The 23,110-nt window shown below is 42.6% G+C and overlaps 1 protein-coding gene across 3 annotated transcripts in view; it reads left to right on the top strand.

Moving 5' to 3' along the window:
• Positions 1 to 23,110, top strand: part of LOC115145391 (exocyst complex component 2) — a 90,357-nt gene that overhangs the window by 14,454 nt on the left and 52,793 nt on the right. For all 3 annotated transcript variants that reach the window (XM_029686918.2, XM_029686920.2, XM_029686917.2), the window contains exons 2-5: positions 7,206 to 7,381; positions 14,868 to 15,044; positions 15,333 to 15,459; positions 20,609 to 20,722. In XM_029686918.2, coding sequence (XP_029542778.1) covers positions 7,264 to 7,381; positions 14,868 to 15,044; positions 15,333 to 15,459; positions 20,609 to 20,722 — 536 coding nt within the window. In that variant the 5' untranslated portion in view covers positions 7,206 to 7,263. The remainder of the gene's footprint in view (positions 1 to 7,205; positions 7,382 to 14,867; positions 15,045 to 15,332; positions 15,460 to 20,608; positions 20,723 to 23,110) is intronic.

The following is a 23,110-nucleotide window of genomic DNA, read 5'->3' as shown; positions in this document are numbered from 1 at the left end:
CAAAGCTGATATAAAGGCAAACTGTGGCTACTTTGAAAAATCTCAAATATAAAATATATTTTGATTTGTTTAACACTTTTGGTTACTATGTTATTCCATATGTGTTATTTCATAGTTTTGATGTCTTCACTATTATTTTGCAATGTAGAAAATAGTAAAAAATAAACTGTTGCATGAGTAGGTGTGTCCAAACTTTTGACTGGTACTGTATATGACTTTAAGTGAACTGTTATAACTGTGCTGTGTACTTGGGAAGCCTACCGTGGCTTCTCGATGATTCTCATTGTAGGCTGCTGCCACAAGTCAAAATAGGGTCCTGTAATGCCCCCTAGATCATTTTTGTCAAATAAATAAACAGTCATGTAAATTCACTATATATACAAAAGTATGTCACCCCTTCAAATGAGTGGATTCAGCTATTTCAGCCACACTCGTTACTGACAGGTGTATAAAATCGAGCACGCAGCCATGCAATTTCAATAGACAAGCATTGGCAGTAGAATGGCCTTACTGAAGAGCTCAGTGACTTTCAAGTTGGCGTCATCATAGGATGTCACCTTTCCAGCAAGTCAGTTCGTCAACTTTCTTCCCTGCTAGAGCTGCACCGGTCAACTGTAAGTGCTGCTATTGTGAAGTGGAAACGTCTAGGAGCAACAATGTCTCAGCCGCGAAATGGTAGGCCACACAAGCTCACAGAACGGGGCTGCCCAGTGCTGAAGCCCGTAGCATGTAGAAGTAGTCTATTCTCGTTTGCAACACTCACTACCGACTTCCGAACTGCCTCTGGAAGCAACGTCAACACAATAACTGTTTGTCTGTAGCTTCAGGAAATGGGTTTCCATGGCCGAGCTGCCGCACACAAGCCTAAGATCACCATATGCAATGCCAAACGTCTGCTGGAGTGGTGTAAAGCTCGCTGCCATTGGACTCTGAAGCAGTGGAAACACGGTCTCTGGAGTGATGTATCGCGCTTCACCATCTGGCAGTCCGACGGACAAATCTGGATTTGGCAGATGCCAGGAGAACACTTCCTGCCCCAATACAAAGTGGATTTGGCAGATGACAGGAGAACACTTCCTGCCCCAATACAAAGTGGATTTGGCAGATGCCAGGAGAACACTTCCTGCCCCAATACAAAGTGGATTTGGCAGATGTCAGGAGAACACTTCCTGCCCCAATACAAATCTGGATTTGGCGGATGCCAGGAGAACACTTCCTGCCCCAATACAAAGTGGATTTGGCGGATGCCAGGAGAACACTTCCTGCCCCAATACAAAGTGGATTTGGCGGATGCCAGGAGAACACTTCCTGCCCCAATACAAAGTGGATTTGGCAGATGCCAGGAGAACACTTCCTGCCCCAATACAAAGTGGATTTGGCGGATGCCAGGAGAACACTTCCTGCCCCAATACAAAGTGGATTTGGCAGATGCCAGGAGAACACTTCCTGCCCCAATACAAAGTGGATTTGGCAGATGCCAGGAGAACACTTCCTGCCCCAATACAAAGTGGATTTGGCAGATGCCAGGAGAACACTTCCTGCCCCAATACAAAGTGGATTTGGCAGATGCCAGGAGAACACTTCCTGCCCCAATACAAAGTGGATTTGGCAGATGCCAGGAGAACACTTCCTGCCCCAATACAAAGTGGATTTGGCAGATGCCAGGAGAACACTTCCTGCCCCAATACAAAGTGGATTTGGCAGATGCCAGGAGAACACTTCCTGCCCCAATACAAAGTGGATTTGGCAGATGCCAGGAGAACACTTCCTGCCCCAATACAAAGTGGATTTGGCAGATGCCAGGAGAACACTTCCTGCCCCAATACAAAGTGGATTTGGCAGATGCCAGGAGAACACTTCCTGCCCCAATACAAAGTGGATTTGGCAGATGCCAGGAGAACACTTCCTGCCCCAATACAAAGTGGATTTGGCAGATGCCAGGAGAACACTTCCTGCCCCAATACAAAGTGCTGTATGTAAAGTTTGGAGGAGGAATAATGGTCTGGGGACGTTTTTTCATGGTTCGGACCCCTTACTTCCAGTGACGGGTGTGTGTGTGTTACAGAGCGGAGGGGTTTGGGCTGTGTTCCCATGTCCATGCATGGCCCCCAGAGTAAAGTAAACACAGCAGCTCTTTTCTCATCCCAGCCGTCAACAGGCTCTCCCCAGGCCCGAGCCAGAGACCACACACCCAGACCACACACATATACATATATATATATACATACACACACACACACACACTACCCAGACCTCTCCGCAGCACAGATCCCTCCACATGCTCTCTCTCGCATACACACAGACCACACAGCGCCAGCTCGGCCCCTCGCACGCAACCGAGCAGAGCTGTCATTCTGCCCAGCCTCGTGTGTGTGTGTGTGTGTCTCTTCACATGTATTCCCAAGACAGGGATAGAATCACTCCTGTTGAGGTAACACAACAGTCGTAGACATGTTATGCAGAAGAAGACACACATTCCCCCTCCACTCTGACTCTCACCCTAAACATATGGGCTAGATGAATGACAGATGAGGGGCTTGTTTAAGGCTTGTTAACCTCTTATCTTCTCCATGTCAGATGCCCCTGCTCCTAGATTTCCTCTGACAAGCACAAGACAGCGGGGGTTATGCTACTTAAGTTACATCCCCTTTGAGTCAAGGGTGTGTGCCTAGTCCCCTCCTGGACCCTCCTGCCTAGTCCCCTCCTGGACTCCTGAGTGTTCACCCATGACTGCGTGGCCGCGCATGACTCCCAACACCCTCGTCAAGTTTGCTGACGACACGACGGTGGTAGGTCTGATCACGGACTACGATGAGGCAACCTATAGCAAGGTCAGAGACCTGGCAGTGTGGACCAGGGCAACAGCATCTCCTTCAATGTCAGCAAGACAAAGGAGATGATTGTGGACTACATTGATGGGGTCGTAGTTGAGTGGGTTGACAGAGCTTGAATATTTTTTTTATTTTTTTTTTTTTTTTACAATCCAGGTGTGCAAAGCTCTAGAAAGACTCGCAGCTCCAAAGGTGATTGTAGCGTGTATTGACTCAGGGGTGTGAGTACTTATGTACTGTACAATAAATTAGATATTTCTGTACTTCCTTTTTCAATAAATTTGCTACAATTTCTAAAAATGTGTTTGCACTTAGTCGTTATGGCAGGGTTTCCAAACTCGGTCCTCTGGACCACAAGGGGTGCACATTTTTAAAAAGTTTTTTTTTATGCCCTATCACAACACCGATGACTCAAATAATCAACTAATCATCAGGGTTTGATCATTTGAATTAGCTGTGTAGTGTTAGGGCAAAAACGTAAATGTGCACCTCTTGGGGCCCCGTAGACCGAGTTTGGGAAACAATGCATTATGGGGTAACGTGTGTAGATGGGTGAGAGAAAAAATTCAGGCTTTAAAACCGCAACATGTGGAATAAGTCAAGGAAGGACACTGCTTTTCAGAGGGGTTTTAGAGTATTGCTCGGTCTTCGCTCCCTCCCTGACCTCAACCTCGTCAGTCAATAATCAATTAAAAGCTCAGAAGGATTGGCTACTTAGATTTATGCTATTTTTTTTTGTTGTACCCAAAAAGCTTTAACATGGGGACACAGATATGTGATCCATTACATTAACTTTCTGAAGGCACTTCAATTACCTCGTACCCCTGCACATCGACTCGGTACTGGTACTTCCTGTATACAGCCATGTTATTCTTACTCGTTATTGTTATTCGTATTCACTGTGTATTTATTCCTTGTCACGACTTATATACATTTTTTCCCGTATTTGTTTTTCATCTTCAACTCTGCATTGTTGGACGTAAGCATTTCACTATTTGTCTACACCTGTTTTTTACGAAGCATGTGACAAATATTCCTATTCTTTATTTGAGTTAACAGACCCCCATCTCTTTACGCAACAAGCTCTTAACTAAACGTGTGTAGAAAGATTTGTTCAACAAGTCTACACGTCTGAGATGCGTCACCCCTGGTTGCTTGTCTGCTCTGTTCCGTGTGAATTCCTGCCTTGTTTGTGGGGAACGTGTTTTGGATTTAGTGTTTGCAAAGCAGTTAGGTTTTCAACCGGACCTGTCAGCAATTTATTGCCACACGTGTTAGCGACAAATGTGAAAACCCCTCATACTGGCTTTTTTTAGATATTCTCACATCCTTTCAAAACACATCTATCCTGTTTTCCTCCTTTTTGATAGGCTTAGGCTAATAGTTGCACATTTCTTCCAGAATTGTATCTGGCCTGTGTCATTTCTCTTCCACATTGGCATATCATCTACGCAGGTGATTGGTGTTTTACTGTCTATGTTCTTCCCCACTATTACATACACATTACACGTACCTCCTCTAGGTATTAGGCTAGGCCTAGCTATACAGTCTCATACACACATTACACGTACCTCCTCTAGGTATTAGGCTAGGCCTAGCTATACAGTCTCATACACATTACACGTACCTCCTCTAGGTATTAGGCTAGGCCTAGCTATACAGTCTCATACACATTACACGTACCTCCTCTAGGTATTAGGCTAGGCCTAGCTATACAGTCTCATACACATTACACGTACCTCCTCTAGGTATTAGGCCTAGCTATACAGTCTCATACACATTACACGTACCCCCTCTAGGTATTAGGCCTAGCTATACAGTCTCATACACACATTACTATACAGTCTCATACCCCCTCTCTAGGTATTAGGCCTAGCTATACAGTCTCATACACATTACACGTACCTCCTCTAGGTATTAGGCCTAGCTATACAGTCTCATACACACATTACACATACCTCCTCTAGGTATTAGGCCTAGCTTTACAGTCTCATACACATTACACATACCTCCTCTAGGTATTAGGCCTAGCTATACAGTCTCATACACATTACACGTACCTCCTCTAGGTATTAGGCTAGGCCTAGCTATACAGTCTCATACACATTACACGTACCTCCTCTAGGTATTAGGCTAGGCCTAGCTATACAGTCTCATACACATTACACGTACCTCCTCTAGGTATTAGGCCTAGCTATACAGTCTCATACACATTACACGTACCTCCTCTAGGTATTAGGCTGGGCCTAGCTATACAGTCTCATACACATTACACGTACCTCCTCTAGGTATTAGGCTAGGCCTAGCTATACAGTCTCATACACATTACACGTACCTCCTCTAGGTATTAGGCCTAGCTATACAGTCTCATACACATTACACGTACCTCCTCTAGGTATTAGGCCTAGCTATACAGTCTCATACACATTACACGTACCTCCTCTAGGTATTAGGCCTAGCTATACAGTCTCATACACATTACACGTACCTCCTCTAGGTATTAGGCTAGGCCTAGCTATACAGTCTCATACACATTACACGTACCTCCTCTAGGTATTAGGCCTAGCTATACAGTCTCATACACATTACACGTACCCCCTCTAGGTATTAGGCCTAGCTATACAGTCTCATACACACATTACACGTACCCCCTCTAGGTATTAGGCCTAGCTATACAGTCTCATACACATTACACATACCTCCTCTAGGTATTAGGCCTAGCTATACAGTCTCATACACACATTACACATACCTCCTCTAGGTATTAGGCCTAGCTTTACAGTCTCATACACATTACACATACCTCCTCTAGGTATTAGGCCTAGCTATACAGTCTCATACACATTACACGTACCTCCTCTAGGTATTAGGCTAGGCCTAGCTATACAGTCTCATACACATTACACGTACCTCCTCTAGGTATTAGGCTAGGCCTAGCTATACAGTCTCATACACATTACACGTACCTCCTCTAGGTATTAGGCCTAGCTATACAGTCTCATACACATTACACATACCTCCTCTAGGTATTAGGCTAGGCCTAGCTATACAGTCTCATACACATTACACGTACCTCCTCTAGGTATTAGGCTAGGCCTAGCTATACAGTCTCATACACATTACACATACCTCCTCTAGGTATTAGGCTAGGCCTAGCTATACAGTCTCATACACATTACACGTACCTCCGCTAGGTATTAGGCCTAGCTATACAGTCTCATACACATTACACGTACCTCCTCTAGGTATTAGGCTAGGCCTAGCTATACAGTCTCATACACATTACACATACCTCCTCTAGGTATTAGGCCTAGCTTTACAGTCTCATACACATTACACATACCTCCTCTAGGTATTAGGCCTAGCTATACAGTCTCATACACATTACACATACCTCCTCTAGGTATTAGGCTAGGCCTAGCTATACAGTCTCATACACATTACACGTACCTCCTCTAGGTATTAGGCTAGGCCTAGCTATACAGTCTCATACACACATTACACGTACCTCCGCTAGGTATTAGGCCTAGCTATACAGTCTCATACACATTACACGTACCTCCTCTAGGTATTAGGCTAGGCCTAGCTATACAGTCTCATACACATTACACGTACCTCCTCTAGGTATTAGGCTAGGCCTAGCTATACAGTCTCATACACATTACACATACCTCCTCTAGGTATTAGGCTAGGCCTAGCTATACAGTCTCATACACACATTACACGTACCTCCGCTAGGTATTAGGCCTAGCTATACAGTCTCATACACATTACACATACCTCCTCTAGGTATTAGGCCTAGCTATACAGTCTCATACACATTACACATACCTCCTCTAGGTATTAGGCCTAGCTATACAGTCTCATACACATTACACGTACCTCCGCTAGGTATTAGGCCTAGCTATACAGTCTCATACACATTACACATACCTCCTCTAGGTATTAGGCCTAGCTATACAGTCTCATACACATTACACATACCTCCTCTAGGTATTAGGCCTAGCTATACAGTCTCATACACACATTGAGTAGGTTATGTGGAATCGATGAGGGCGAGCACGTTTATTTATTCTTCTCTCCGAGGTTTACATTCTTCCTTTCCTCCCCCTTTTTTCTCCCTCTGTCTGGTCTCAGACTCGGAGCTCCTACCAGCACCTTCATGTCCTCCTGTGTGTGTAGAAGTTGTAGCCTTCCTACTTAAACTCTTAGAAAGCCTTTTTTTAGATGTATTAAATGTCTTATAATAATGCATTTATAAAGACATGAAAAAGTAATAATGCATAAACTAACTGTACATTACAACTGTCTCTCTCCTCATCTCTGTGTTAATAGCCATTATTGTCCTCTCCTCCCGCTGCCCCTTGTTCACAGGTTGCTGACTGATTCTTCCTGTGTTCCTGCACACGCGTGACGATCAGAGTGACCTACCATGTCTCGTGTCCGCCAGCCCCCGCTGGTCACGGGCATCTCGCCCAACGAGGGCACCTCATGGACCAAGGTCACCATCCGAGGAGAGAACCTGGGCACGGGTCCCGCTGACCTCGTTGGTACGACACACACATGCATACATGAAAACGTGCACAGACACTTAGTGTGTCTCTCAGGCTGTATCTGTTTCCTCCTTTTTCCAACTATCTTTTGATGTGCCACAATCACCAAATCCGCTATATGCGCAGGGGCTAGGTACAGATAGGAGAACATCTTTGAAGAATGGAGGGGGTGGGGTGAGAAGTGAGGACCAGGTGGAACTATAGTTAGTACCTATATTCTATAGGGTGGGTGTGTCCACTGCACTTCACCTCTGGCCTTAATATTGCTCCAGTAGATCGGAGGAGTGAGGTGAAAATGTTTTGGCTCTCGTAGCAAAAACAAAAAGTAACATCCCATCTTGGGGTACATTTTGGTTTCAAATTGAACGACGATGGAGAACCCAGATGACTTGGACTAACATGTTTGCAGACACCAATAAATGTGTCAAAATACAACACTGCCCCTTTATTAAGACAAAAATAAAAACCCTCATTACCTGACTCGCTTTTCAAAGCAATTTCAAGGAAATGTACATGTTTTGTGCTCTTGTAGGAAGCAATCAATCCCCTATTGCTGACTACAAATGATCTATAACTGGGCTAATAACTCACTAAATAGCAAAGAACATGAACAAAATGTGCCCACGTTGCTACATGCAGCTCTTGCGCTTGTTTTGAGATCAAAGCATCTACTCACGACCACAGCTGTAAACACAGTCCAGTTCAAAGTAAATGGCACAGATCCATATATGGCAATGATCTATTTGAATATAAGCCTACTGCACCTCTGATTGGTTACGCCACACCAGTCTGTGTTGAGTCTTGTGCAATAGAATCCTACTCCGATGCGTTCTGCCTACAACAAAATCTCTTGCATAGTTTGTTTTTGTTTCTGTATGTTGCATTGAAAGTGGCTAATATTGCGTTGATTCAATCACAATTGCCACAATAAAGGGTAACATAGTGTTAACTATCAAACAGGTACACTGCGTGGCAGTCTCGGGCTACTGCGCATGCCGGAATCCCACACAGCCAACAACCTGGCCAAAGCCCTGCGTTCGGGATGGCTAGACTGGGCCCTTAATGAAAATAAACTGTTGTGTCACCACAGACAACAACCTGGCCAAAGCCCTGCGTTCGGAATGGCTAGACTGGGCCCTTGATGAAAATAAACTGTTGTGTCACCACAGACAACAACCTGGCCAAAGCCCTGTTGTGTCACCACAGACAACAACCTGCAAAGCCCTGCGCTTGATGAAAATAAACTGTTGTGTCACCACAGACAACAACCTGGCCAAAGCCCTGCGTTCGGGATGGCTAGACTGGGCCCTTGATGAAAATAAACTGTTGTATCACCACAGCCAACAACCTGGCCAAAGCCCTGCTTTCGGGATGGCTAGACTGGGCCCTTGATGAAAATAAACTGTTGTGTCACCACAGACAACAACCTGGCCAAAGCCCTGCGTTCGGGATGGCTAGACTGGGCCCTTGATGAAAATAAACTGTTGTATCACCACAGACAACGGGACAACATTGTGGCTGCAGTGAGGCAACTAAACTGGCTCTGGCTAAATTGCTTTGGCCACAATCTCCATCTCATCGTCACCAAAGGCGTGAACAGCAAAAGCGCACACAGGCAGGGCTCGAGGCCTATGTGGAACCCTGGTGGGCACTTTTTTGCAGATCTGGCAAGGGCCCTACTGAAGGCTGAGACGGAGCTGAACCTCCCAAATCACAGCCTCATTCTGGTGAGAAATTAGCTTATTCGATGTTTGAAGAATAAGATATGCCAGGGATGGGCAACTGGCGGGTCCCACTTTTGAAGGTCCTAGGAAAACACACAAAATAAATATATATTTATATATATATATTTTTTTTATGTCTGAAGTTCACATACACCTTAGCCAATTACATTTAAACTCAGTTTTTCACAATTCCTGACATTTAATCCTAGTAAAAATTCCCTGTCTTAGGTCAGTTAGGATCACCACTTTATTTTAAGAATGTGAAATGTCAGAATAATAGTAGAGATTTATTTAAGCTTTTATTTCTTTCATCACATTCCCAGTGGGTCAGATGTTTACACACACTCATTTGGTAGCATTGCCTTTAAATTGTTTAACTTGGGTCAAATGTTTCAGGTAGCCTTCCATAAGCTTCCCACAATAATTCCTCCTGCCAGATCTGGTGTAACTGAGTCAGGTTTGTAGGCCTCCTTGCTCGCACACACTTTTTAATTTCTGCCCACACATTTTCTATAGGATTGAGGTCAGGGCTTTGTGATGGCCACTCCAATACCTTGACTTTGTTGTCCTTAAGCCATTTTGTCACAACTTTGTTATGGCGGTTTTTGAGCAGTGGCTTCTTCCTTGCTGAGCGGCCTTTCAGGTTATGTCAATATAGGACTTGTTTTACTGTGGATATAGATACTTTTGTACCTGTTTCCTCCAGCATCTTCACAAGGTCCTTTGCTGTTGTTCTGGGACTGATTTGCACTTTTTGCACCACAGTACGTTAACTTCTAGGAGACAGAACGCGCGGTATGACGGCTGCGTGGTCCCATGGTGTTTAGACTTGCGTACTATTGTTTGTACAGATGAACGTGGTACCTTCAGGTGTTTGGAAATTGCTCCCAAGGATGAACCTGACTTGTGGAGGTCTACAAATGTTTTTCTGAGGTCTTGGCTGATTTTCTTTTGATTTTCCCATGATGTCAAGCAAAGAGGCACCGATACATCTCCAATAGGCTAATTGACATCATTTGAGTCAATGAGAAGCTTCTATAGCCATGACATTTTCTGGAATTTTCCAAGCTGCTTAAAGGCACATTCAAGTTAGCATATGTAAACTTCTGACCCACTGGAATTATGATACAGGGAATTATAAGTGAAAGAATCTGTCTGTAAACAATTGTTGGAAAAATGACTTGTGTCATACACAAAGTAGATGTCCTAACCGACTTTCCAAAACTATGGTTTATTAACAAGAAATGTGTGGACTGGTTGAAAAACAACTTTTAATGACTCCAACCTAAGTGTATGTAGACTAGTTTTAATGACTCCAACCTAAGTGTATGTAGACTCGTTTTAATGACTCCAACCTATGTGTATGTAGACTAGTTTTAATGACTCCAACCTAAGTGTATGTAGACTAGTTTTAATGACTCCAACCTAAGTGGATGTAAACTAGTTTTAATGTCTCCAACCTAAGTGGATGTAAACTAGTTTTAATGACTCCAACCTAAGTGGATGTAGACTAGTTTTAATGACTCCAACCTAAGTGTATGTAGACTAGTTTTAATGACTCCAACCTAAGTGTATGTAGACTAGTTTTAATGACTCCAACCTAAGTGTATGTAGACTAGTTTTAATGACTCCAACCTAAGTGTATGTAGACTTCCGACCTTAAATTTTGTGTGTGTAAAAAATGTCTATGTACAGTGTGTGGCGTGAGGAGGTAAAGGCAATAAATAGGCCATAGTAGCGAAGTAATTACAATTTAGTCAATTAACACTGGAGTGATAGATGTGCAGATGATGATGTGCAAGTGGACATACTGGTGTGCAAAAAAGTAAATAAAAACAATATGGAAATGAGGTAGGGAGATTGGACGGGCTATTTTCAGATGGGCTGTGTACAGCTGCAGCGATCGGTTAGTTGCTCAAATAGCTGATGTTTTAAGTTAGTTAGATACAAGTCGATTTGTCATTGTCATTTATAGCAAACCGCGACAGCTTGTAAATTGCATATTGACGTTTGTTTGTTTCATCCAATCAAATGTTTTCTTTCAAGGCATTGTTGCTGTCGATCCCAATCACGGTCAGTTGTGATACAGCCTGGATTCGAACCAGGGTGTCTAGTGACGCCTCGGGCACTGAGATTTTTTATTTATTTTACCTTTATTTTACTAGGCAAGTCAGTTAAGAACAAATTCTTATTTTCAATGACGGCCTAGGAACAGTGGGTTAACTGCCTGTTCAGGGGCAGAACAACAGACCCACCTTGTCAGCTCGGGGATTCGAACTTGCAACCTTTCGGTTACTAGTCCAACGCTCTAACCACTAGGCTACCCTGCCGCCCCATAAAGACATCTTGCCATCTGTCCAAGCAGCACTGAAACCTGTGGCTGACTTCACTGATGTCCTCTCGGTTGAGTTACGTCCCGTCTCATCAGTGTTCCAGTTACTGGGGGGAGATCTGCTCATGTCGGCTTCTCCAACGACACTGGCCTGACACAAAGCCTCAATAGGGAGATGTCCAGAAGATGTTCTTGAGGACAAGTACAGCCTACCGGAAATAAAATGGCTTTTATCCTTGTCTTCCCTCCTCGACCCAAGATACAAAGGGGATGATTTGAACGAGATGAGAGATGCACTCTGGAAGCAGGGGGAGCCGGGGTGTCGGTGCAATTGCTGCTATTGCAACTGAGTGAGATGATGACTCGAATGATGGTGCGAGTGCGCCACCGTCTGCCAAGAAAAGGAATTTAGGAGGTCTCCTCCAGAAGCGAAGGGTTCAAAACACTGCCCCTGTTCCCCTCTGAGTCCGTGCAGACACCGAACCTACTAACTACCTGCAGGAACAGCCTGACCCAACAAATAATACCCTGACCTGGTGGTGAGACAACTAGACTCGCTATCCATTGATGTCGAAGCTGGCACGCAGATGCATGTGTATTTGAGCCAAGGAACACCGCATCAGAGCGAATCTTCAGCACTGTGGGGATACATTTGTTAACCCTGTCCGCTTGTGCCTCAAGCCGGACAAAGTCAATATGCTGTCGCCGATTGCTATAAAATAGCAAAACATTTTATTCTATATTTAGTTAATTATTTTAGTTTTATTATGGCCCTATAGATATACTGTTAATATTTGCTCTTACCTATTTATGTTGCTGTTGTTAGTGGTAATTTATTGTATAAGCGCTAGCCTATGGCACTTTAGCAGACAAAGTTTGTGTAGACTTTCTATAATACAATGCAGGTTTTTATTGATTCATGTTAAATAAATGTCTGTTAAAAAAGGTTGGGTGTCTGTGTGTCTGACAATTAATGGATTATTCAACAGCAAGAGCAAGACAGTCCCATATCCGCTAGTGTTGTGCTGATAACTGTGCACATATGACACACCAACCATGACACCTGAAATTCCATGACCATCACAGCACTAACACACACACACACACTTCCAACAGTCCAATCACTTCCTAGAATGTTTCGTCTCCCACTTTCCTGTAATGGTAATCTCAAAATGAGCCAGTGTGTGAATGTTTCGTCTCCCACTTTCCTGTAATGGTAATCACAAAATGAGCCAGTGTGTGAATTCATTGTTGCGGTTGTTTTTGATGCATTCAATTATTCTGTTTGTGATGTGAATGTTTTCACTGGCACTGATGATATTTGTTTGTGTGTGTGTGTGTGAGAGACAGTGTGTTAGACTGTGTACAGTAGAGTTCATGCCGTTATGACCCGTCCGCAGTTGGACTCCGTAACTAATTTACCCAGAGCCAGGCTAGAGCCTTACTAGCCTACAGTCTACCACACAGAACTCTCTGGACCAGTCAGCGATGGTCAGGCTCTGCTTACATTACACAGACTGTTTGTTGCTGTCGATCAAATTGAATGGGTTTTCATGACTTTATGAAGTGGAAAACACATTTTTATGAATCTAGATTAGATGAAATGACTTTCTTGTTTCGTTTAACCGACTGCATTTAAGACACCCAAGATGACGAGTTTTAATCAACATTGGTTAAGTGAACAAATAAATACCATAACATTTTAACTAAATGTGCCACATTAAAATGTGATTTTATATGCTGAAGAAAATTATTGGATATCTGAATCTTATTGAATTGGATGCCTTTGGCAGAGATTTTTCTGCCATTGTAATCCTTGGGCAGGCCGACTATAAGCATGTAAAAAAATATAATAATATTGTTTTAAATACACTTTCGGAAAAACTTCAACGCCTGAAACCAGATATAAACTATGTATGAAAGATAATATAATATATTTATTTAGTCTTTGAGAACTAACAATCACCAAAATAAAAGCTTGGGAGTATTAAATTCTAAAAGCAATGAATTTAGCAGTATTGATTTTGTTATGTTTGTGCGTAAGAACACAGATTTAGCCATGGCAAAATGCATAGCGTTGCATAAAATTAGCCTTAAAACTGCAAAATGTTGTCTCAGCTCTATGGTAAAATGTGTAGAATTGCAGGAAATTTGCTTTAAAATGTAAAAATGGATCTCTGCTCCATGGAGAACATGTTTGAATTGTAAGAAAAAATGCAAAAAAAAGAAGAAAAAACTGTACACCACCAAGATGGGGGGGCCTTTCAAATGTTCTACAAAAAAATTGAATATAAGTGAACATGCTTTGTTTAATAAATGTTTTTAAGTAGAACAGATTGTTGGTTAAAATACTTATGTTAATCATTTTATCTAAATACTGCATGTTTTGTTTAAATGTAATCTGAATTGAATTGCCAAAAAAGTGTAAAATATTTTATAATTAGTGAATTTGTTTCACAGAATTTTTTTTAACAGAACACATTTTTTAAAAAGCTAAGTATCTGTGGCCACAATTGTTTTTACTTTGAAAAAGAGTAGTGCTAGTGGAACAAAAATAAACTCCACTACCCCATTTCTTTTTGCTGCATTTTATGAACATAATGTATTTTTAATATACATTTATTTTTATATAAATGTCCAACTTTTTTTATATTGTCAAGATGTCACCAATTAGAATATACCTAGAATTTCAGTGTGTTATTTTCAAGAATTAAAATCAAGACGCCCGCGAATGAAAGACATGGCCTCACACATGCTGTGGACGTGGCAGGTGGAGTCCTGGCCAATCATTTGGATCTATTTCTGACCACGAATGGCCCCAGAGCCTAAAATTTAGCCTTTTTAATGTATATGTTAGATAGCAAAACAAATAGTGTTTATGACCAGTACAGAGGCAGGAAATGTGCTTTAATTTAATGGCCATATTATTATTCACAGTTTGTTTCAAGGGTTATTTTTGTATCATCTCTCACAGGCTTTTATGATGTTTGATTACACATGTCTGACACTGTCAAGTTCCATCTAGTCAGATAAATCAGAGGAAGGGGTTTTGCTCTCTGTCTCTCGCTCTCTCTTTATTCCAGTGTTCACACTGACAAGGAGAAGAAGGGTCAGAGAGTGTAAAAGTACAGTAAATAGATATTTATTGAGCCACTTAGCATTGAAGTGACAGCACTCTGTGTGGACAGAATGATGAAGCTGTGAGAGACTCGTGTCAGGGCCACCCACAGGACTGACTGGACCTGGCCTGAACTTTGACCCCTAATGGCGTGTTTATTAAACTGCTGTTTGTGTCAATGTGTCATGCCTTTTCTCTGTGTTTCTCTCATGTTATTACTTGGTTGTTTGTCCTGTTGCTGTTAGCTCGCCTATATATTTGATGAGCCTCACTTCTCTCTCCTCTCCTCTTGATCTCCTCTCCTCTCAGGTCTGTCCATATGTGGTCACAACTGCTTGCTGACGGCTGAGTGGATGTCAGCCAGTAAGATAGTGTGTCGTGTGGGCCCAGCCAAAGACGATAAGGGAGAGATCATCGTCAGCACCAAGTCAGGAGGCCACGGCACCTCCACCGTCTCCTTCAAGCTGCTCAAGGCTGAGAAGATCGGTAAGATACTCCTTCTGCCCTCGGCAACCACGGCAGTTGCCCTCGGCAACCACGGCAGTTCTAATATAAATCTACAAACACATCTCTCTTTGTCAATCATCAGAGGAACTCTAGAATGACTACTCTGTTGCACAAGAACAGACAATCAGAGTATGGAAACACACCACAAACCCAAACTCTATTGTCCTGTGTTGCTTTACAAACTGTATAGTAGCTCTGTCAGGTACTATAATTGAGTGTGTGTGATCTGGGCTGTCCTCTCAGCGATGATGTGTGTCTGCGCTGTAGGTATTCTGGACCAGTCTGCTGTGTGGGTGGATGAGATGAACTATTACGACATGAGAACCGACCGCTACAAAGGCATCTCCCCCCTCTCCCTACGGCCCAGCAATCCGCTAGGCATCGACTTTGACAAGTAGGGACACACACATACATACACACACACACACACACATACACACACAGGCTTAAGTCATTGAGTCTAACAAACAAACAATCCCCATGTGGAGATGTTTGAAATGTTATGCCAACACAGCAATGGCTACAACTGGCTTTAACTGCTGCACAAAGGCACTGGAAACACCATAATTGTGTTTAAAGGAGAGGGAAAGAAAGAAGAGCGGAATGAGTTGGAAAGAAACATTGCAACCCACTACACATGGCCTGAAAGGAAGGAGAAAGAAGAGAAGAAACAGTGGAATAGAAAGATTGCAAGCCACCACACATGGCCATAGCAGGCAGGTCGTATGGTGTGGCTTCTGCCTCCCACGCGACTGGCAGGGAATGTACAGTCTGTAATGTAATGTTTAGTTCTGGTATATCTGTGCTCTAGGCCCTCTGATGTTTGTTTGGTTTAGAGAGGCCAGGGGATCCAGGGGGCAAGTGATCACTCGTGGACAGGGAGGACTGGGCTGCAAACCCTCCATGTCCTGGGTCACTTTTCCTGGGCCTACTGGTAGGCTACTACAACCCTTACATCACAGTCAGTTAGCTCTAACTAAGAAACCGTACGGCTCTTCTCTTCACGTTATAACCACATAGTACAGTCAACACACTCTAAAAGGTTCACACGCACACATACACAGTGCACACATACACAAACGCATCACATTAATGAATGTAGCCAATTCTGTTCACTATAGAGACGATGGCTAGCTGTTCAAACTAGAAATAGCTGACCAGAAGAATTGAAGCGGACGAAGTCGGACAACCTTTTTAGTTATAGTAATTAAATACGTTTAAACCCATCGTGATTATAATTATGATGTCTTGAACCGATTTTTAAGCAGGTTTGTCTGGTGGTGATGTCACTGGTTGGTTATACTAACAGAGAGGTCAAACAAGAAGTCCTCTTGTTGTGGTACACTTAACTCATGCTCTACAGCAATCATTTTTTAACTTTATTTTAGCCATTATTTCTGTTTTTTTCCCACTTTATTTTTATATCTTGATATTTTAGAGTATTCGGAAAATATTTTTAACAAGGGGGCATTGAGTTTTCAATGTTAGTCAGGTACATTCAGGTACAGTACTAGTACACTTACTCATTCAAGGGTTTTTCTTTATTTTCTACTATTTTCTACATTGTAGAATAACAGTGAAAACATAAAACGATTAAATGACATATTTGGGATCATGTAGTAACCAAAAAACTGTTCAACATATATTGCTATTCAACATATATTTGTTATTTGAGATTCATCAAAGTAGCCACCCTAGTTTCTCAAACTAGACTCTCTAATGTACTTGTCCTCTTTCTCAGTTGTGAACCGGGGCCTCCCACTCCTCTTTCTATTCTGGTTAGAGCCAGTTTGCGCTGTTCTGTGAAGGGAGTAGGACACAGCGTTGTACGAGATCTTCAGTTTCTTGACAATTTCTCACATGGAATAGCCTTCGTTTCTCAGAACAAGAATAGACTGACGAGTTTCAGAAGAAAGGTATTTGTTTCTGGACATTTTGAGCCTGTAATCGAACCCACAAATGCTGATGCTCCAGATACTCAGATAGTCTAAAGAAGTCTAGTTTTATTGCTTCTTTAATCAGAAACAACAGTTTTTGCTAAATGGTTTTCTAATGATCAATTATCCTTTTAAAATTATAAACTTGGATTAGCTAACACAACGTGCCATTGGTACACAGGAGTGATGGTTGCTGATAATCGGACTCTGTGATAAGTAAGATATACAAAACCTTGCAGAGAGCCTATCCAACTGACAATCTCTAAGAAAAAAATATGAACTATTGGAACCAAAACTTTAAAATAACTGGCACATGGAGGGTGTGCTGGAACATAACTAAGGAAATTACAGTTAACTAAAATGTACGCTTAATCCATTATAAACACATGTATTTTTATTATACAAGAGACAAATTTTACAGTACAACTGCGGAGTCGTGTTAAGTGTGATTAAATTATTAATGCCTTCTGGGAGTGCTATAAAGTCAATGTTTATGAGTGGACAATTTACATTGTAAAAAGTCAACTTTTAGTCTGTCAACTTTTAGTCTGTCTATCTGCATACTTCAACACAGGGCATATGAGGGTGTGTTGAGATACCAAATGAGTTGGACCATACTTTTCTTGTCAATCATTTTGAAAAATGTTTACTTAAAAACTGGAAATCAAATTATCCTCCATCATTAAGACGGTGGAAGAATCAAATGCATTATTATTTCAATATTGAAAAGGTATGGGTGACAGAGGTAAAGCTCAATTTGAGGTCATATGGCATAGAGTCTTACAATCACTGGAGATAGATGCAGTAGGAACATGAAAAGGTGTGGGTGACGGAGGTAAAGCTCAATTTGAGGTCATATGGCATAGAGTCTTACAATCACTGGAGATAGATGCAGTAGGAACATGTGGGTCTGGGCAGCTTTGATATCGTTGATGTTTGGGTCTGTCTGTTTTCTTCATCTATATGATTATATTGTTTGAAAAAAGTATATATTTTTAAAGGAAGTCCTCTTGTTGGTCTGCGAAACACTTCCTGGTGATGTCATCAACAACGTGTTCCTTTTTGTTTTGGTCCGCATGCTACAGAGTAACAAACCCCGTCCTAGCACCGCTCGAGTGATCATTTACGGAGTCAGGACTGTAACTGCTTATTTTGAGTTAGCCTACTGAACTTGGGCAGGGTTTCTCTCAGTGTAAACGTATGTGCTTCCTGTCCGTCTGTGTAGAGCTGAGCAGCAGAGCCGATACATGTTACAGTTGAAGTCGAAAGTTTATACACCTTAGCCAAAAAAAATGTAACCTCAGTTTTTCACAATTCCTGACATTTAATCCTAGTAAAAAATTCCCTGTCTTAGGTCAGTTAGGATCACCACTTTTTATTTTAAGAATGTGAAATAGTAGAGTAATTTATTTCAGCTTTTATTTCTTTCATCACATCCCCAGTGGGTCAGAAGTTTATATACACAATTAGTATTTGGTAGCATTGCCTTAAACAATTTAAACTTGGGTCAAACGTTTCAAATCAAATCAAATTTATTTATATAGCCCTTCGTACATCAGCTGATATCTCAAAGTGCTGTACAGAAACCCAGCCTAAAACCCCAAACAGCAAGCAATGCAGGTGTAGAAGCACGGTGGCTAGGAAAAACTCCCTAGAAAGGCCAAAACCTAGGAAGAAACCTAGAGAGGAACCAGGCTATGTGGGGTGGCCAGTCCTCTTCTGGCTGTGCCGGGTGGAGATTAAGATGTTCAAATGTTCATAAATGACCAGCATGGTCAAATAATAATAAGGCAGAACAGTTGAAACTGGAGCAGCAGCACGGTCAGGTGGACTGGGGACAGCAAGGAGTCATCATGTCAGGTAGTCCTGGGGCATGGTCCTAGGGCTCAGGTCCTCCGAGAGAGAAAGAAAGAGAGAAGGAGAGAATTAGAGAACGTACACTTAGATTCACGCAGGACACCGAATAGGACAGGAGAAGTACTCCAGATATATCAAACTGACCCTAGCCCCCCGACACATAAACTACTGCAGCATAAATACTGGAGGCTGAGACAGGAGGGGTCAGGAGACACTGTGGCCCCATCCGAGGACACCCCCGGACAGGGCCAAACAGGAAGGATATAATCCCACCCACTTTGCCAAAGCACAGCCCCCACACCACTAGAGGGATATCTTCAACCACCAACTTACCATCCTGAGACAAGGCTGAGTATAGCCCACAAAGATCTCCGCCATGGCACAACCCAAGGGGGGGGCGCCAACCCAGACAGGATGACCACATTAGTGAATCAACCCACTGAGGTGACGCACCCCTTCCAGGGACGGCATGAGAGAGCCCCAGTAAGCCAGTGACTCAGCCCCTGTAATAGGGTTAGAGGCAGAGAATCCCAGTGGAAAGAGGGGAACCGGCCAGGCAGAGACAGCAAGGGCGGTTCGTTGCTCCAGAGCCTTTCCGTTCACCTTCCCACTCCTGGGCCAGACTACACTCAATCATATGACCCACTGAAGAGATGAGTCTTCAGTAAAGACTTAAAGGTTGAGACCGAGTTTGCGTCTCTGACATGGGTAGGCAGACCGTTCCATAAAAATGGAGCTCTGTAGGAGAAAGCCCTGCCTCCAGCTGTTTGCTTAGAAATTCTAGGGACAATTAGGAGGCCTGCGTCTTGTGACCGTAGCGTACGTGTAGGTATGTACGGCAGGACCAAATCAGAGAGATGGGTAGGAGCAAGCCCATGTAATGCTTTGTAGGTTAGCAGTAAAACCTTGAAATCAGCCTTTGCTTTGACAGGAAGCCAGTGTAGAGAGGCTAGCACTGGAGTAATATGATCACATTTTTTGGTTCTAGTCATGATTCTAGCAGCCGTATTCACCCTCCCTCTCTTTCTCCCAAGTCTTTCCCATGACTACCCATCTTTACCGATCAGCACTGAGATAATTCTGCTCTGCGGTGTGTGTGTGTGTGTGTGTTTATCCCCTCAGGGCTCAGTGTGTTCCAGTACAGTAGAGCCTGGGTGGGTGGTGGGTTTCATGTTAGAGTTTAGTTTGTGTAGCCCACGGGTCATTACCACAGATCAAACGGTCCTAACAACTTCTGGGTCCTCCAGTGGCGTCACACACTGCTCTTCCCATGCCCGGGCCTTCCTCTTTGGGCACGGCCCGGCCTCACGCTGACCCCGCTGGAGGACTTTGTACCAACACGTCAACTTACCTTTCACATTATGGAATGAAGTTCTTGTTATTTTGTATAATGTAACTGGTAAATGTTCTTTCTTATTTGAGTAACTATGTACAGTTGTAAGCATTCCCTCTAATTCAGTGTTGGAGCATGAACAAATCTACTCCAACTTTATTGTCAAAAAGGGAAATGGGTTTTGCAGCATAATAATATATGCCTTTTAGTACACACTTAACTGAAAGTGATTTGCAGTCATGCATGCATCCATTTTACATATTGGTGGCCTCGGGATTCAAACCCCACAATCCTGGCATTGCAAGCACCATGCTCTACCAACTGAACCATACAGGGACCACAGCATGATCATAACATAGGAGACATAAAACATACATATTTAATAGGTAATCTCTTGTGTGTGTTTTCTCCCCCAGGGGTAAGGTCCCTCTGAAAGATCTGGAGGCATTGTTTCCAGGTGTGAGTGGAGAGTTCACCAGCGAGAACTTCTCAGCTACTTGGTACCTTATCGAGAACCACTCTGTCACCAGGTAGGTCAGACCTCTGGGTCTAAGAGAGACAGCCAATCACTACCATCTTTCTCCTATACCAGCCAATCAGACAGCACTCCTTCCCAACTACAGTGCCTTCAGAAAGTATTCACACCCCTTGACTTTTTCCACATTTTTTTTGTGTTACAAATTGGGTTAGAAGTGGATTGAATTGTCTTCTTTTTTTATCGATCTACACTAAATACTCATGTCAAAGTGTAAATTATAAGATTAACAACAACAACAAACTAATATCTTGATTAGTAAGTTTTCAACACCCTGAATCAATAATCACCTTGGGTAAATCTCTAAGAGTTTTGCACACCTGGATTGTAAAATATTTGCCCATTTATTATTTTTTAAACTCCTCGAGCTCTGTCAAGTTGGTTGTTGATCATTGCTAGACAGCTATTTTCAAGTCTTGCCATAGATTTCCAAACTGATTTACCATAAGTCAAAACTGCAAGTAGACCACTCCGTCGTCTTGGTTTGCAACTGTGAAATATTTGGCTGTGACTTTTAGGTTATTGTCCTGCTGAAAGGTGAATTTGTCTCCCAGTATCTGTTGGAAAGCAGATTGAACCAAGTCCAGGTTCTAGGATTTTGCTTAATTCTGTTCTGTTTCTTTTTGTCCCAAATAAAAACTCTCTAATCCTTGGCCGATGACGTGCATATCCATAACATGAAGAGTGGTAGTCTGTGATGTGTTGTGTTGGATTTGCCCCAAACATTATGCTTTGTATTCAGGACAGGAAGTTCATTTCTTTGGCACATGTTTTGGAGTATTACTTTAGTGCCTTATTGCAAAGTTATTGCATGTTTTGGAATTATTTTTATTCTGTACAGACTTCCATCTTTGGACTCTGTCATTTAGATTAGTATTGTGGAGTAGCGACAATGTTTTTGATTCAGCCTCAGTTTTCTCCCATCACAGCCATGAAACTCTGGAACGGTTTTTAAAATCACCATTACTCGGAACGGTTTTACTCCTCTCTGGCAACTGAGTTAGGAAGGACGACTGGGTGTATTGATACACCAACTAAATCGTAATTAATAACTTCACCATGCTCAAAGGGATATTCAGTGTCTGCTTTTTAAATTTTTTACCCATCAACCAATCGGTGCCCTTCTTTGCGAGGCATTGGAAAACCTCCCTTATCTTTGTGGTTGAATCTGTTCTTGAAATTCACTACTTGACTGAGGGCCCTTACAGATAATTGTATGTGTGGGGTACAGAGATGGTGTAATCATTCAAAAATGTTGTTAACCACTAATATTGCACATTAGGTCCATGCAACTTATTATGTGACTTGTTAAGCAAGTCTTTACTCCTGAATATATTCAGGCTTGCCATAACAAAGGAGTTGAATACTTATTCACTCAAGACATTTCGGCTTTAAATGTTTCATTATTTGTAAACATTTCAAAAAAAAAAATCAAAATTCCACTTTGACATTGTGGGTTATTCTGTGTCCACCAGGGACACAACAGGTAATCACAGCCTGTAACACAACATTTACATTACATTTAAGTCATTTAGCAGACGCTCTTATCCAGAGCGACTTACAAATACAACAAACTGTGAAAAAAGTCCAGGGGTGTGAATACTTTCTGAAGGCACCGTCTTCATGACCGTCAGCCCAAACAACCAAACTACTAGTCACAAACATGAATCCTAGATGTTTCACTATTGCTGTGACGAGAGAACCTTTTTAATGTTGTCTTTTACATGGTTCTCAGACCTTCCAATCTATCCACTAACCCAGAGACCGGTTTAGTCTGTAAACAAATACAATCTACCTCCATTCCTACTAACCTTTTTAATGTTGTCTTTTACATGGTTCTCAGACCTTCCAATCTATCCACTAACCCAGAGACCGGTCTGTAAACAAATACAATCTACCTCCATTCCTACTAACCTTTTTAATGTTGTCTTTTACATGGTTCTCAGACCTTCCAATCTATCCACTAACCCAGAGACCGGTCTGTAAACAAATACAATCTACCTCCATTCCTACTTGATTTTTGACCTAACAAGAAAACGTTGGACATGTGAAGGAAGTGTCCTTTCTCTTGTTGACCTCTAACCCCTGGTCTTTGTCATACTAGGACAGTGTTTGTCAGCCTGTCTGTCAGGTTATTATTAGTCTCCCTTGGTTTCCTTTCCGTCATCTGTCATGGTCCCCCTCCAACTAACCCCCCAGTCTAACGGTTGGATCCTGCCGAGTGCTGACTAGTTACTGCAAAACGTCAGGGTCCATTGGGTCGGGTTGTTTTTGGTTGACAGGGCATGTGTTTCTTCCTCCAGAGGAAACCTCCATTCACTCCCAGGGGACACACACACACCCTCCTGCGGACACGCGAGCTCACACTCACTCAGGCACGGCG

The sequence above is a fragment of the Oncorhynchus nerka genome, linkage group LG17 (assembly GCF_034236695.1).
Source record: "Oncorhynchus nerka isolate Pitt River linkage group LG17, Oner_Uvic_2.0, whole genome shotgun sequence".
In the NCBI taxonomy this organism is placed as follows: Eukaryota; Metazoa; Chordata; class Actinopteri; order Salmoniformes; family Salmonidae; genus Oncorhynchus; species Oncorhynchus nerka.
This window is presented reverse-complemented; position numbering and strand designations above follow the sequence as displayed.